General features: G+C 37.9%; 2 protein-coding genes across 2 annotated transcripts; both read left to right on the forward strand.

The window, feature by feature from the left end:
- The first annotated feature begins 6,344 nt into the window (after positions 1-6,344).
- Positions 6,345-8,159, forward strand: LOC145050785 (pentatricopeptide repeat-containing protein At1g09220, mitochondrial-like). The gene is made up of 2 exons (XM_078998979.1): positions 6,345-6,708; positions 8,044-8,159. The coding sequence occupies exons 1-2, from the start codon at positions 6,345-6,347 to the stop codon at positions 8,157-8,159; spliced, it is 480 nt and encodes a 159-aa protein (XP_078855105.1).
- NUDT16 (nudix hydrolase homolog 16) lies at positions 8,022-9,653 on the forward strand. Its single transcript, XM_079003255.1, has 4 exons — positions 8,022-8,237; positions 8,772-8,886; positions 8,969-9,052; positions 9,186-9,653. The coding sequence occupies exons 1-4, from the start codon at positions 8,167-8,169 to the stop codon at positions 9,447-9,449; spliced, it is 534 nt and encodes a 177-aa protein (XP_078859381.1). The 5' UTR covers positions 8,022-8,166; the 3' UTR covers positions 9,450-9,653.
- The last annotated feature ends 5,141 nt before the right edge of the window (positions 9,654-14,794 follow it).

The raw sequence follows: 14,794 nt of genomic DNA on the forward strand, positions 1-14,794 counted from the left end.
CATACTCCCGGATCTAAAACTAACCTCTTGGTCTAATCCATACTCACGGATCTAAAACTAATCTCTTGATCTGATCCATACTCACGGATCTCATCTGCCCATGTCCTACCCAACATATTTGTAGATATAAAATACATATACAGTTTAACTCACTAAAACCTATATAGTTCATCCATTCCACCAATATCTCAAATAAACAACAATATATGAGCACATAACACGTATTTCATAGTAAATACTTCATACTTATGTGTTAGAAGAAAGTAACCACACACTCACCCAAACATATACTTAATACATTTAAACAATACTTGTATTATACCTGTGTTTATGAAAGGGACTATACACCCACACATATAAACAACTTTATATTATACACATAGCTCCTATTTCATAGCAAATACTTAATATTTATGCGTTAGAAGAAAGTAACTACACACTCACTTGATCAGAAGATGATCGGACATCACTACGGCTTGTAGAAGTAGTATTCTTCGGTAGATCTGGGAGATCTTCACAAAAACCGGATTCCTCGCGGGCAGAGCTTCGGCTCGGGAATTTCACTTCTCGGGATCTTTGGGGCTTTGGGACTTGCTTCGGGGCTCGGGAATGATACCGGGGCTTCGGGATAATTATTGCACGAAAAACGATGCAAAAACGCGAGAGAAAGGGAAGAAATGAGCAAAGAACTCGGATGCCCTCGACACCCTTTTATAGGGGGCTGGAAACCCAATTACGCTGGGCGTAATGTCGATTAGCTCGCTGACCCCCCCATGGATAATATCGGTTATTTTATAATTAAATTAAATATCAAAAATATTTAATAAACTTCAAAAATTCATATCTTCCTCGTACGAACTCCGTTTTCGACGTTCTTTATATCCCCGTGTAGGTGGAGACTACGCGCTACAACTTTCATTTAGACTCCGTCGGCTAATTTTGAATTTATTTTTATTATTTATTTTTAGTAGGCCGGGACAGGAAAACTCCGTTATAAAATCATAACTTCTTCATCCGACGTCCGTTTTCGCCTATCTTTTTATCGTTTTACTACAATTAATGAGATCTTCGATTCTCATTTAAATTGTTTCGGCTAAAAACCGTTCGGTCTCAAATCGAGTATTCGGGCTGCATACCGTTAAGTCGAAACTTCGAAAAATCATAACTTACTCATACGAAGTCAGATTTGGGCGTTCTTTTTATGCACGCTCACGGTTTAACGTATTCTATGACTTTCATTTATATTGATAAGGCTAAATATCGCTCTAACGTAAATTCACTTTTTATGTCGCGCTGTGTCGTGCCGGTTCTGTTGCGAAACTTCGACAGGTCATAACTTCTTCGTTATAACTCGAATTTCGGCGTTCTTTATATGTACGTAATCCTTGTAACATATACTACAACTTAGTTAAGATTATTCATTCTAAATAACATTCTATCGAAAAGTCATTTTTGACGCTTATCGTCTCTAAATTTACTAGCCCTGATCTACGGGCGTTACATTTTGAGGCTGTGATGAGTTGCTTGAAGCATAGGGCTTCTCGCCACCTTTCTGTGGATATAAGGTTCGTTGGAAACATACTTATAACAAAGAAGATATGATAGTTTGAAGTTTTGGCAAGATTAATCCTTATTGAGAAGTGGGTGGCAATTGGGTACGTTGGGCGTACACTTGAGTACGTGCAACATACTTATGCGCTTTGCATGATCGTGGGAGCCACCTAGTATGTTTGGCGTACTAGGTCCAAAAAGAAAACCCTAATATCTTGGAGTGTCCATATTTAAGGAACATAATGGCCTCATTTCCAACCACCATTTCCAGTATCCAAGCCATCTCAAACCGAAATCCCGTTTCTCTAACTTGTGCGAGGGTTTGTGGCTGATTTGAGTGTTCTTATGGAACTTTTGGTGTAGAAGGAGTCTTGAAGGAAGGAAAGCTTGTACTTCTAGCTTGTGGATCTGAGTTCTAATCTAGTTGTTGCATCCTCCAGAGGTATCAAGTTCGAAACTTGCTCATTGTTGTGATAGTTTTGGTTTTGGGTCCATTTCTAGGGTTTTATGTCCAAGCTTGAAGGTTTATGAGTTGGATGAACTCCAGAGCATAATACATGTCCTTTCATGAGTATTTGGTGGTCTGGATTCACAAAAATGAGATTTTGGTCGTTTAGACCTCCCCATGCATGTATTAAGATAAGTAAAGAGAGTCTTAATGGTTATGTTTGGAAGTTGGGTCCCATTAAGACATGCAAACCGATAAAGTTGCCAACTTTATCAGTTAGGGGCTTGTATTGAAGCTTCCCTGAGGTTTGGATGCTTTTGGCTGAAATGGTTAAATTGAAAATGGAGTTTTTGGGTCCGAGTATTACGCCCTGTGTAAGTACCAGTACTCCCCGTGTACTGGTCTAGTTGCCCCGATCAGGATTTTCGTGTACGCTGAGCGTACCAGGGGAGGTACGCCCCGCGTAGTCCCGTTATGGGATCGTTGCGTTTGGTCTTCACATCCTTGGGTCGTTTGTTGGACTTGATGTTGGGCTCTGGGCCATCTTGGAGTATTGTTGGACTAAAAGAAACGTTGGCCTTAGGACAAGGCCCATATGGGGTTGGCCTTGATTTGGAAAGTTGGGCCATTAGTGGGCCTATGTATGTTCTGACATATTAGGTCCATAAAGACAGGATGTATAATAACACATAACTCAGTATAAGCACATAAGACCCTCCAGTCTATAACATAAATAAGACCCTCCGGTTGCACAGTAATTACCACTCAGGTAAGTATAGTGAGAAGACTCACCTTGGATGATGAACAGATCCTATAAATGCTACTAATGCACACCGGCCTCTAACATCGATCAAAACCCACAATTAACCCAATTAGGATCTAAAACCAAGCCCCCACACATTAAGTATGTAGATGGTCCTTAACCCAGCCCATAAATAACCCAAGCCCATTGGGCCCACCAATGCCCAATACCAAATGCGCTCACCAAGGCCAACCCTAAACTTAAGTCCAAAATGGCAATCCCTGCACAAGGGTCCAAGACATATATATATTCCTCTGACCAAAAATCTCCAATACAGCAAGCCCAAACCAAGACCCAACACTTAGGGCCCAAAATGAGATCTAGCCCAAAAAGCCCACAATGAGATTACGCGGGGCGTACCTACCGTGGTACGCTCAGCGTACATGCAAATCCTGATCGGAGGACTTAATTCAGTACGCGGGGCGTACTGCTCTAGTCCACAAACCTCAATTTTTGACTTAACCACTTCAGCCCAAAGCATCTAAACCTCAGGAAAGCTTCATTACAAGTCCATAACCGATAAAGTTGGCGACTTTATCAGTTTTCATGTCTTAATGGGACCCAACTTCCAAAAATAACCATTAAGACTCTCTTTACTCATCTTAACACATGCATGGAAAGGTCTAGACGACCAAGTTCTTATTTTTATGAATCAGGTAACCCAATGCACTTAAAAGGACAAGAGATTTGCTCTGGAGTTCACCAAACTCATAAAGTTCAAATCTTGGGACATAAAACCCTAAAATGGACCCAAAACAAGAACTATCACAACAATGAGCAAGTTTCGAACTTGATACCTTTGGAGGATGCACCGACTAGATTAGAACTCAGATCCACAAGCTAGAAGCACAAGCTTTCCTTCCTTCAAGACTCCTTCTTCACCAAAAGCTCCATAAGAACACTAAAATGAGCCAAAAACCCTCACACAAGCTAGAGAAACGAGACTAGGGTTTGAGAGGGTTTGGATACTGGAAATGGTGGCTGGAAATGAGGCCATCATGTTCCTTAAATAAGGACATTCCAAGATATTAGGGTTTTCTTTCTGGACCTAGTACGCCCAACGTACTAGGTGGCTCCTACGATCATGCAAAGCGCATAAGTACGTTGCGTCTACTCAAGTGTACGCATAACGTACCCAATTGCCTCTCATTTCTCAATAAGGAGTAATCTTGCCAAAACTTCAAACTATCATATCTTCTCTGTTATAAGTCCGTTTCCAACGAACCTTATATCCACGGAAAGGTGGCGAGAAGCCCTACACTTCGAGCTCATCACAACCTCAAAACTCCAGGAACGAAACCCAAAATTCATAAAAATCGAACCAACGCCTTCACCGATACTCTTGGACTCTAAAGCATAACCCGGACTCTTTTATCATAGAAACTACCTTATCCATATCCAAAGTTAGCCTATAGTTTCTCCCTTATGGCCTTAAAACCTTCTCATACTCGGATTATGGCCCACGAGCCTTAAATCACAAAACGATCCGGAACAGGATGTTACACTACGAGGTAAGCATGAAAGTTGTAAAAATGAAGGGATGAAAGTGACATTTTAGAAAGTTTAAAATTGAGGGGAAGGGGATAAAAGTGACACTTAAAAAAGTAGAGGGTGAAACATGAAAGAGGTGGAAATAAAATTTTAAAAGTTTCAAAAATAAAGGGATAAAATCAAGATTTTTAAACATAAAAGAATGGAAATCATCATTTTCTAAAGTAGAGGTTAAAAAATGTACGTGAGTAGAAAGAAAAGGGTTAAACCAAAGCCGGTAGATAACTCCACCGACTTTTGGTATTTCGAAAATATATAATGTGAAAAGCGAAAAACCATAATTTGTTATATTTTTATAACATTTTTGGCTGGGTTTGTCGGCAAGAGAAAAATTACTGTAATTGTCCATGTGGTTTGTGAAAATTGCGCGTTTGGTCCACTTTTTTGCACTTGGACCATCCATAACATATTATTTTGTTGCGTTTATTCGTCTTTAACCAACTTGAAATGACCCTTTTGCCTTTTGTATTTTTTTTCCAGATTTTTTGTTATTTATTAACTACAAAAATAAATTATATAATTAATAAATATATAGATCATACTCCCAACCCCAACCGAACCATCTAACCCTCTCATCTCACATATTATATCTCTCACTCTCTTATATCACTCGAAGGATATAGAAGCCTAAACCCTACCACTAAAATCGTCGGTTGCCGTCAGATCGCTGTTAGAACCATTGGATTATCGTCTCACCATTAGACCACAATCTCTCTATATTTCTTGACTTTCTCTTCTTGCTGCTTTTCTCTACCCCACTATCTCGCCGGATACCGATGTCGATCTCTACCTATCTCATCGGAAATCGTCGTCGCCACCATCGTTGACTCTCTATAGTTCACCTTCTTCATCTCTTAGCTAGATCTGCGTGTTCACCTTCTTCTTGAACTAGAATTGTTTAGTGGCGATCGATGGTAATGGTGGTGGCTTCTGGGTGTAGTGACAGTTGATCTGAATCCGATGGTGATGGTGGTGGCTTCCGGTGGCAGTGGCAACATATTTGAATATGATGGTGGTTGTGGTGGCTTCACAACGACGATGGTGATGTCGTGTGGTGTTCAACGACGTTATGGTCTCGCCAAAGTTGATAATGGAAACTAAGAAAAAAGAAGGGTGGGATATTCAATTTAAGTTTTAGGTTAGGGTCAAAGGTGTGGGTGATGGTTTTTTTCATTGGTAGGAGGTGTTTTCCTGACGACGGTCGAACATAATGGGTTAAGATGGTGGTGGATAGTGTTTTAGGGTTTTCTATGGTGAGAAGGTTTAGAAGAGGAGTGTGGGAGGGGGTTGTGAAACAGACCATTTTAATTTGTTTTATTAAATAAATATAAACCAATAATAAAACTAAATAAAAAAATCAAAAAGGGCAAAAATGTAATTTCAAGTTGGTCAGAATCGAAGAACACAACAAAACAATACATTAGGAATGACTTAGGGCCCGTTTGATATTGGTCTGACCGAGTCGACTCAGACCTTTTTGGCTGACTCGGTCAGCCAAAGGTGTTTGATAAACATATATTGCGCGTCTGAGCGGGAAATAAACATCTGATTGAGAAAGAACTTGGATGTCAACTGACTGAGAAAGGGAAAAAAAATTCCAATCGTACCCATTGCCCTAATGTATCTTCCAGCGCCTCCTTTCTTCTTCTCTTCCCGTAGTTGTTTTCTTTCTCCCGTGACCAGCAACCCATCCTTCATCTTCCAGCCACCGATCGAAGCTCATTCTTCATCTAATCATGTACGTTCTGCTGTTAAGTTCTGATTTTATGTCTAAACTTCCGATTTTATCTTTAAAAGTTTCGATTTTTGCCATTCTTTCTCTAAAATTTTCGATTTTTTGCTCTTGAATGTTTGATGTTCACTTGATTTTGCTGTTAGATTCATACATATCTGAATTTTATACTGGACCTTTGAGTGTTGGCATAAAAGTAAACTACTTTGTTAATCTTTAAGGTAACCTGTTGAAAAGAACTTGTTACTACTCTTATTGACATGTATTCAAAATGTGGGTGCATAGATAGTGCAATGAGAATCTTCAATGAAGCAGATAATAAAGATGTTTATGTTTGGACAACAATGATATCAGGACTTTCAATCCCTGGACTATGCAAAGAAGCTTTGGAATTGTTTGAGAATATGAAGAATCTTGAAATCGATGCCCAAAAGTTATTTGCTCGATCTGGACAACTACAAGAAGCCCAAAAGTTTGTAAAATTCATGCCAATCAAACCAGATTCTGTAATGTTCAGAACTTTGATCTGGGTTTGTAAAGTTCATGAAGACACAGAAAGATTGGAGCATTTGATTGAACAATTTCAAGATTTTTGTTCTTATTGTGGGGCTTATGTGTTGCTTGGTAAACTCACTTTTTATTGGGTTGTTTATTGAAAATGCTTGAAATTATAGTTGTGTGTAGCAGGGTCAATGGTTGGTGTTTGTTATGTGCGTGTGTTTTGGTGGTTGCAGTCATAACAGTTGGCGTGAGTTGTATCATGGGGACTTATGAAAGTGGATTGAAGATTGGAAGATTGGTATTCAAACGTTAAATTGAATTCAATGATCTCATTACAAAATGCATTGCTATGTACAATGCTTCCCTGGAGTTGTCTTGAATTCAATGGTGATGGATATTGACAATATTGCCCTTTTGGAAATCATGAACAAAGTTGTAATCTAGGGTGAAAAATTATTGATGATTGAAATATGGCTTCAAAAGTGAGGTTTTATGAGGTTCTATTGTTGTTGAATGTTTTTTTTTCCTGTTGAACTTTTGACTTTTGTTGTTGAGATTGATAAATGTTTAGAATTTGCAATTGATTTGGTTGTTGTTCAGTTCATGTTTGTTGTTCATATGATCATTTGCTAATGATGTTGATAAATTTATATGTTTATTGATTTTGCTGGTTATGTTCTCGATGAATTCATCCCTTTGCTTATTATTGTTGAAAGGGTAAAATGGTCATTTTCATCAGTAAGCATATGCAGTCAGATTAACAATCAAACAACATAATTTCTTACTTAATCAGAATTTCTTACCCAGACAGATCTTTCTCAGTCAGCAGAAAAAATAAATTTAAAGACCAAACATGCAACTGACCACAAAGATGATTTCAGTTATTTGTTATTGGCAAAATAATACATTTTCTAATAATGCCAAAAAGTGAGATATATCGCTTGAATAAAATCCAAAATCAAAGCATAGGAAATAGAGTGGAGCTACCAAACGCTGCAGATAATCTTCCATGGTTTGCATGGGATGGAATCTTGATATTTTGAGTCACAATTTGTTCTTTGTCAAGATTTTAGATTCATTAACACTCTATATATGTAACCGACCCTGTTGCGTCCCCCCAACTTGACACCTTCCTTCCGATCCAAACACACAAAATCTCCGATCCGTGCGCCTACCCCTTTCCCCACTTTTCTCCTTTCTCCTTTTTCCCCTTTCTCTCTCATCTCTTCAATCCCTCTTTTTTTCTTTTCTCTCTTTATTCTTCTTTTTGTTTCCAGTAAAATAAGCAATAGAAATCAAAGAATCAAAAGGGATTGATGGCATTGAGAAGGAGGTGAGGTTGGGCGACACGCATTGGGAAGGAATCGGAATCTTTTTGCTGCTGAAAACAGGGTTGGATTCGTCCGGAAAAGGAGCTCTAAAAAACAAGTTTTTTTTTTTTTTTTTTTTTTTTGTGAGTGGTGTTTTGTCTTTGTTCGATTCCCCAAGAAGGGTATAATAGCAGACACAAAGAGAAAGAGAGAGATGATAAAAGGGCATTGTTAGGGATTAAACTGTTTAGGTATATGTATTGATAGTGAAATGTCTGAATTGGTGGCCCGCACTGGTCGTCATCAGCAGCGTTATGAGGCCGGTTGCCGTCTCATCGCCGGGTATACTGTTCTCCCCTTTCTTGTTCCTCTTCGTGTTTTAATTTATAAAATTTCCCATTTGCCTTTGTTTAATATCAAATCCAGAATATTCCCCTAACTATTTCAATCTTTAAGCTTGTTTATAAGAAGCAACTGCATTCTCTTTCCCCAAATTTAGATAGGTTATTCTCGATTTCTGCTTGTTGTTGAGTTATTCATACATCTGTCAGTGTAATCCAGGATTTCTGTTAAATTGCGTAATTCTTCATTCAATGCTTTCTGTTATCTTCTTGAATCTTGCTTTCTGTTCTACTATTCAACTCCAGTAGGGAGTTTAAGACGCTATAGGCAGCTATTGCATATGAAGTATTCACTTCCCCGAGTTTCTCCTTGTTCTGTAAATTAGCTTCTGTGGTAATTGTTAACAAATGAGCAACACAACAACAAGCTTGTAACTATCCATTTTGGCATCTGCAGTTCATTTAGTAAGAGATAAAATGTTGATATATGAGTTTCAATAGTTCTCAAAGTAACTTTCTTTATGATTATGATTAGGTGCATTCCCTTCAGGTTTCGGTACTCTGAAGGCAGTAATGGTAGCAAATCTGAGAAGATTTTGGAGGTACTAATGATCAACTCTACAAGTGGACCTGGTCTTTTGTTCCCAAAGGTACAAATTACAAACAACTCCATTTTAGTTATTGGTCATTTTGTGTTTGATTTTATGTTTTGGAATTGTGTATTATTATTAGGGTGGATGGGAAAACGATGAAACTGTTGAGGAGGCAGCTGCACGTGAAGCATTGGAAGAGGCTGGAGTTCGAGGGGAATTAATGGTCAGTTTAAGAATGCTCACTCATGTTATTTATCAGTTTTTTTAGGCATCTCCTTTGTTTTTATATATTAGTATCACAATAATATATTTGAAAATAATGTTAACTATTGTATCTTTTATGACATTATCAACAGCATTTTCTGGGGCACTACCATTTCAAAAGCAAAACACTACAAGATGAATTTAGCCCTGAAGGTAGGTGTCGAGCAGCAATGTTTGCATTGTTTGTGAAGGAAGAGTTGGATTCATGGCCAGAACAGAGCCGTAGGGTCAGAAGTTGGGTCACAATACCCGAAGCTGTCGAGTGTTGTCGCCATTCATGGATGCGTGAAGCTCTTGAAAACGCCTTCAAAAAATGGACTGCTGATGCTATGATCATATTAATGGAACATCACTAACTCATCGACTTTTATCTTTTCATAAAAAGAAAAAAAACATGTTATCATTTTGCCTTTGGCTTCTTCAACCAGGTTTCTTGTTTTTTAGGCACAACAAACTGTTTCTATCTTTTAACTGTCTTTGGGTGAGATTTTTTTTTTGAATCAGTTTAAGACTAGTGTTGACACTTGAAACTAGTATTACCCTTTTCTTTCCTTTCTTTACTTTGGTTACAGTTTTCAAACTAAAGAAGATCGGGTTGAGTTGATTCTGTAACATACAAGATTTTCTTAGACAAAAGAAGCCCGATGAAAAAGCTTTTGTGATAAAAATTTGTTGGTATCTTTCAAACTATAATCTTGGTCTGTTGTTATACTTTGAGAAGCATAAATAATTACAATCTACGTCTTGCCTAAAATTTGAAGAATTTGTTGTTGGTTCAAAAAATTATAACGTGTAATTTCACATGATATGAAATGAATTTCCGTACTATATCATGGAATTCGAATATTATCGGATAAAGTTCATGTTATAATATGAAATGCATATTTACCTTTGGAATTGTAACACAGAGTTCACACGGTATAGCCTGGAATATACATATAATAACATTAAATTCACATATTAAAAAAAGGAAATAAGATTTAATAAACTGTAATCTGTTTCGGATCCTATGGGTGATCCAAATGATTACCTTAGCACTCCAAACATATCCTGAAAAAATATCCAACATTTGGTCCTATAAACAAATGTAAAACCCAACAACGGGATAACAAACTAGGATGCGAAAATACGATAACAATGTTTAATAATGAGAGAAAAATTGTATCAAGATATAACAAATGAAAATGGCAAACAAATAAACTTATGGACACGAGCACTTAACGTTGTTCCACAATAAGAGTGATTGTGTACATTCACAAAGAGAAACAGACAACTTGTATTATCAATTAACAATCAAATTGGGTTACAAATAACTTACAAGTGACCAAAATAAAAAAACAAAACCCTTTTGTCTTCAAAGAGAGGAAAGAGAAAAACTAGTGTAACACTTGAATCTTGGTATGTTTCATTATTGCCCTTTGTTATTTTAAAAGTTGCATTTTTGGTCCTTGTGTAGTACGCGGGACGTACCACATGGTATGCTTAGCGTACAAGCTGTGAAGTGAGTACGTGGGGCGTACCACTTGGTACGCTTAGCGTACTTATTCGAGGTGGGATCGGGACTCCGGACACGTACGCGGGGCGTACATGCTATTTAGTGAAACTCTAATTTTTGGGGTTAGACACTCGATAATCACACGAATGGCTCATGTTACCCTTATTTCTCAGCCTTCACTGACCTTATAACCTCATTTTGAAACCCTAGACCCTTCCATTGTGTTTTTGAGCTCATTGTGTGCTTCTTGGTGTGTTTTGGTTCATTATCAAGAAAAAGGAGTTTGGGTGCAAGGTTGTTGATCAAGGAAGAGCTTGTAGATCCTAATTCTCTACTCCATTTCCAGCATGTTTGAGGTAAAAAGCTATGATCTTGTTAATTAGAAGTTTAGATCTAGTTTATATGAGTTATTGACCCTTTTGGCCCCATGAATGAGATCTAGTGGTTTGACACCACTCCAAGAGCTATGAGTTGCCACTCTTGGTGTTTCCGAGGTTCAAAGTCCATAAAGCTGGCACCTTTAGGGTTTAGAATCACCCATGCATGAGATTATGTCCATTTAGTGAAAGTAAAGTGCTATATCTGGAAGTTGGGTTCTTTTGGGGCATGCAAAGTCACCAAGTCAGTGACTTTATGGTTCTAGACGCTTATTAGGGATTGGATATGTGGTTTGGACTTCTAGTCTTAAGCATTAAGTGCTTAAAGTGGGTTTTTGGCTTAATGGGTGAGTACGCTTGGTGTATAAGTCTGTACGCGCGACGTACAGGCCATTTAGCATGTACGCTTAGCGTACAACCGATTATGCCTCGTGTACTCAGTCTGTTGGGTTTTGTGTTTTGGGCTTCGAGGTTGGGCCTTTCTTTTGGGCCTAAGTGCTTGGGTTCTTATTGGGCCATCTAAGTGCAAGTGTTTTGGACTAGGTGAATGGGTGGGCTTTAGGGTAAGGCCCATGTAAGGGTTTGGGATCAATTTGGAAAATTGGGCCAAGTATGGGCCTTGAACGGTTAGTTGGATTTTGGGCCTTTTGGATTATAGGTTTGGGCTAAGTCTTGGTCCAACCTAGGTAAGGGGTAAAATGGTCTTTTTACCCTAAGTATAGATTGATGGTTACAGATTGAAATCCAATTGTTAATTGGATGCTATTTGGTTTTGATAGCTCGGGGATTCGTCGGACTACAACCAGAGATTTAGTCGTGTGATTCAGCAATCGAGGTGAGTTTCCTCACAGGGTTTAGCGGGTCTAAGGCACCAATGTCACCCCTTGTTATTTATGTTAGGATGCTAGGAGTCTGCGTGACCCTTACATGTGATATGTGCTGCTATGTATACCGGGCGGGGGGCGATGTCGGACGAGGCCCGATGACTGTATTGTATGATATTTTTTTTTTATGATCATTGCATGTGCTAGTATGATTATGTGATATACGTCTATGTGTATAGTGGACGGGGCCCGATGTTAGGTGGGGCCTAAGAATAACAGATCTGTATACCGAGCGGGGCTCGATGTCGGGCGGGAAGCAAAGCTGATTGGGACTCGATACCGGGCAGGGCCCGATGGAGGGCGGGGGCCCAATATGTGATTTATTATGTATGGTATTAGGTAGTTTGGGGAACTCACTATGCTTTGTGCTTACGGTTTTCAGTTTATGTTTCGGGTACTTCTAGTCCCAAGGGGAAGAGCTCGGGATGACTGTATTGCACACACCACATAGTTCCGCTTTTGTGATTTACTTTGATTTGAGATGATGTTTGATACACTTATATTGATTGATGATGACTTTGGAATACTGTTTTTATTAAATTAAAAATGAAAATTTTTGGGTCATATTTTTGGGACATGACAACTAGGCATCCGGTTTCAAGAGCTAGAAATCTAGAATTTTTGGGTAACTTTAAATTTTTATTTAAACAAGTTAATAATACATAAATAAAAATTAATAAATGTATATACAATAACAAAAATTGATCATATTATTAGTAAAAATGATAGTCGAAGAAGTTAAGAGTGCGTTTGGTTACAAATTTTTTTTCTAGTTTTCCATGTAAATTTTCAAATGAAAATGAAAATTTGGAAAACGTGTTCCAAGAAAATGTAACTTTTCTATTTTCCAAATTGTTTGTAAATTAGAAAAATGATTTTTTTACAGTTTTCTAAAGCTTTCTAAATTTCTAATATGAAAAATGAAAACTCCACCATCTCCACCCGAACGTGTTTTCTAAAATTTTCATAGAAAACTGAAATATAAACCCAACTCTATTTTCTAAAAACATTTTCCTGAGAAATGAAAACAATTTTTCACAACCAAAGACATCCTCAATATTTAAGTTATAACATTTTGGGTTCAAGGATCGAAAGGTCAAAACGAGGAAAGTGTTTTGACGAAAGAGTGGACCCAAATATGGAAGGTTGGACCATTAAAGCATAATATAGATGAGGAAGGACTAGTTGGGTTAATATCCAAAGTTAAATGTCACAAATAAGTAGAAGGTGGCAGTTTAGTCAAATATGCAATCTTGAGGTTAGAATTCACAAATATGGAAAATAAGATGCAACATCCCCCCTCTCCCTCGCTTATGTGTTAATTTGGAAGATTGGAGCTCTCTTCATGGCTATTTCCCTCTTCCATTGGTGGGTTGAATTAATAGATGGTTATCTAATAAACAAGCATTCCTCATCAAATTCTAGCTCTAGGAGCATATATCAACATAAAATGAATGAGAGAATAGGGATGGCGATTTTGAGGTTTTAAAAGGAGCCGTATGGTTGGAGTTTGAAGTTCAAATGAAGAACTGAATATATGAATCAAAGCATAGGAGGCGTAAAGGTAAAAAACCTCCTAATTTACATTGAAAATTTAAATTAGGGTTTTGGCTATGGAGTCAAATCCGTTTTTAACAAGTATTGATAGTTACAGTTTGGTTTTCTAACCCTCCTTGAGTGGTTTATGGTTCTAATCGCAGTCTTATCATTTGCTTGATGGAATTAATGTTTGGGTAAAATCTAACCATGAACCCTAGATTGCAAATCGAGGATTAGGAAGTTGTTAAGATTTGTAAATAGATTCAATGATCATAAATATGGTTTTAATGCAATAAATCCATACTTGTTGTACGACCCATTGGATGAAAGAATCTAACGCTTGAAAGATGGAATTGGGGCTTTTATTGTTGAATCATGATCATATTGCGATTATTGAATGTCCCAAAACATATATACTTTTTTTATTTTGAATTCATCAAATCACATAGTATTTGTCCAAAAATCCATCATAGTTACAAATGTATCATAATCATCAGAGTACAATAACTATTATCAATGCGGAAAAATCATCAGGGGGATAATGTTGTGCAATAAATTTGGGCCCTTCCCTTTAGAACTGGAAGTACCTCAACTATTCAAACCACAAGACCATAAGCACAAAGCTTATTTGGTTCCCCAAAATACCACATACCATACAAATGGCCCTAGCCCAACATACAAATGGATCCAGTCCAATATGAAAATAGGCCCAACCTGACGAAAATGAAAATGGGCCCAACCTAATATACATACAAATAGGCCCAACCCAATATACATACAAATGCAAGAGTCACAAAGACATCTAGCATCCTACATAGTATAGTAAGAAGATCCACATGACTCACGAAATCAACTAAGAACACAGCTCACTGCAACACGGACTTTGCTACGAACCATCTATTGAATCAAATAAGGTCCCACCGTCTAACCTCTAAAACTAGTCATTTTGACCTAAAGTCAAGCTAGGTCAACAAGTTAACGGTCAAGGTTAAAGTCAACAGTCAACACTTCCATTTGCTGACCCTCACGTCGTGGGAAACGGACTCAACTCGGTCCTAACTAGTTCACGAATCAACTCAGTCTTAGCTCAACTCAGTCTCAATCCAAACCATTGTCACGTCGTGATGTGCTGGTCATCACATCGTGATAGAATCAGTTCAAGTTCATCCAAGAAAACCCCATTCGTCATGTCGTCCCATAAAGGGCGTCATGTCGTGAAAACTGGTTATCCTAGCTTAATGGATTAAGCCATTTTTTATCGATTCCATGCACTCCAAAAATCATATCTGATTCTTCCCAAGGTCTTAATGGATAAAGTTTCCAACTTTATCCATTAGGATATCCCTCTAAGCCAAGATCTCAAGTCCAAGGTCCTTTTAGGCAACTTGATGCATGGAATCAACCAT

The sequence above is a fragment of the Lactuca serriola genome, chromosome 5 (genome assembly GCF_051521515.1).
Source record: "Lactuca serriola cultivar US96UC23 chromosome 5, Lser_US96UC23_V15, whole genome shotgun sequence".
NCBI lineage: Eukaryota > Viridiplantae > Streptophyta > Magnoliopsida > Asterales > Asteraceae > Lactuca > Lactuca serriola.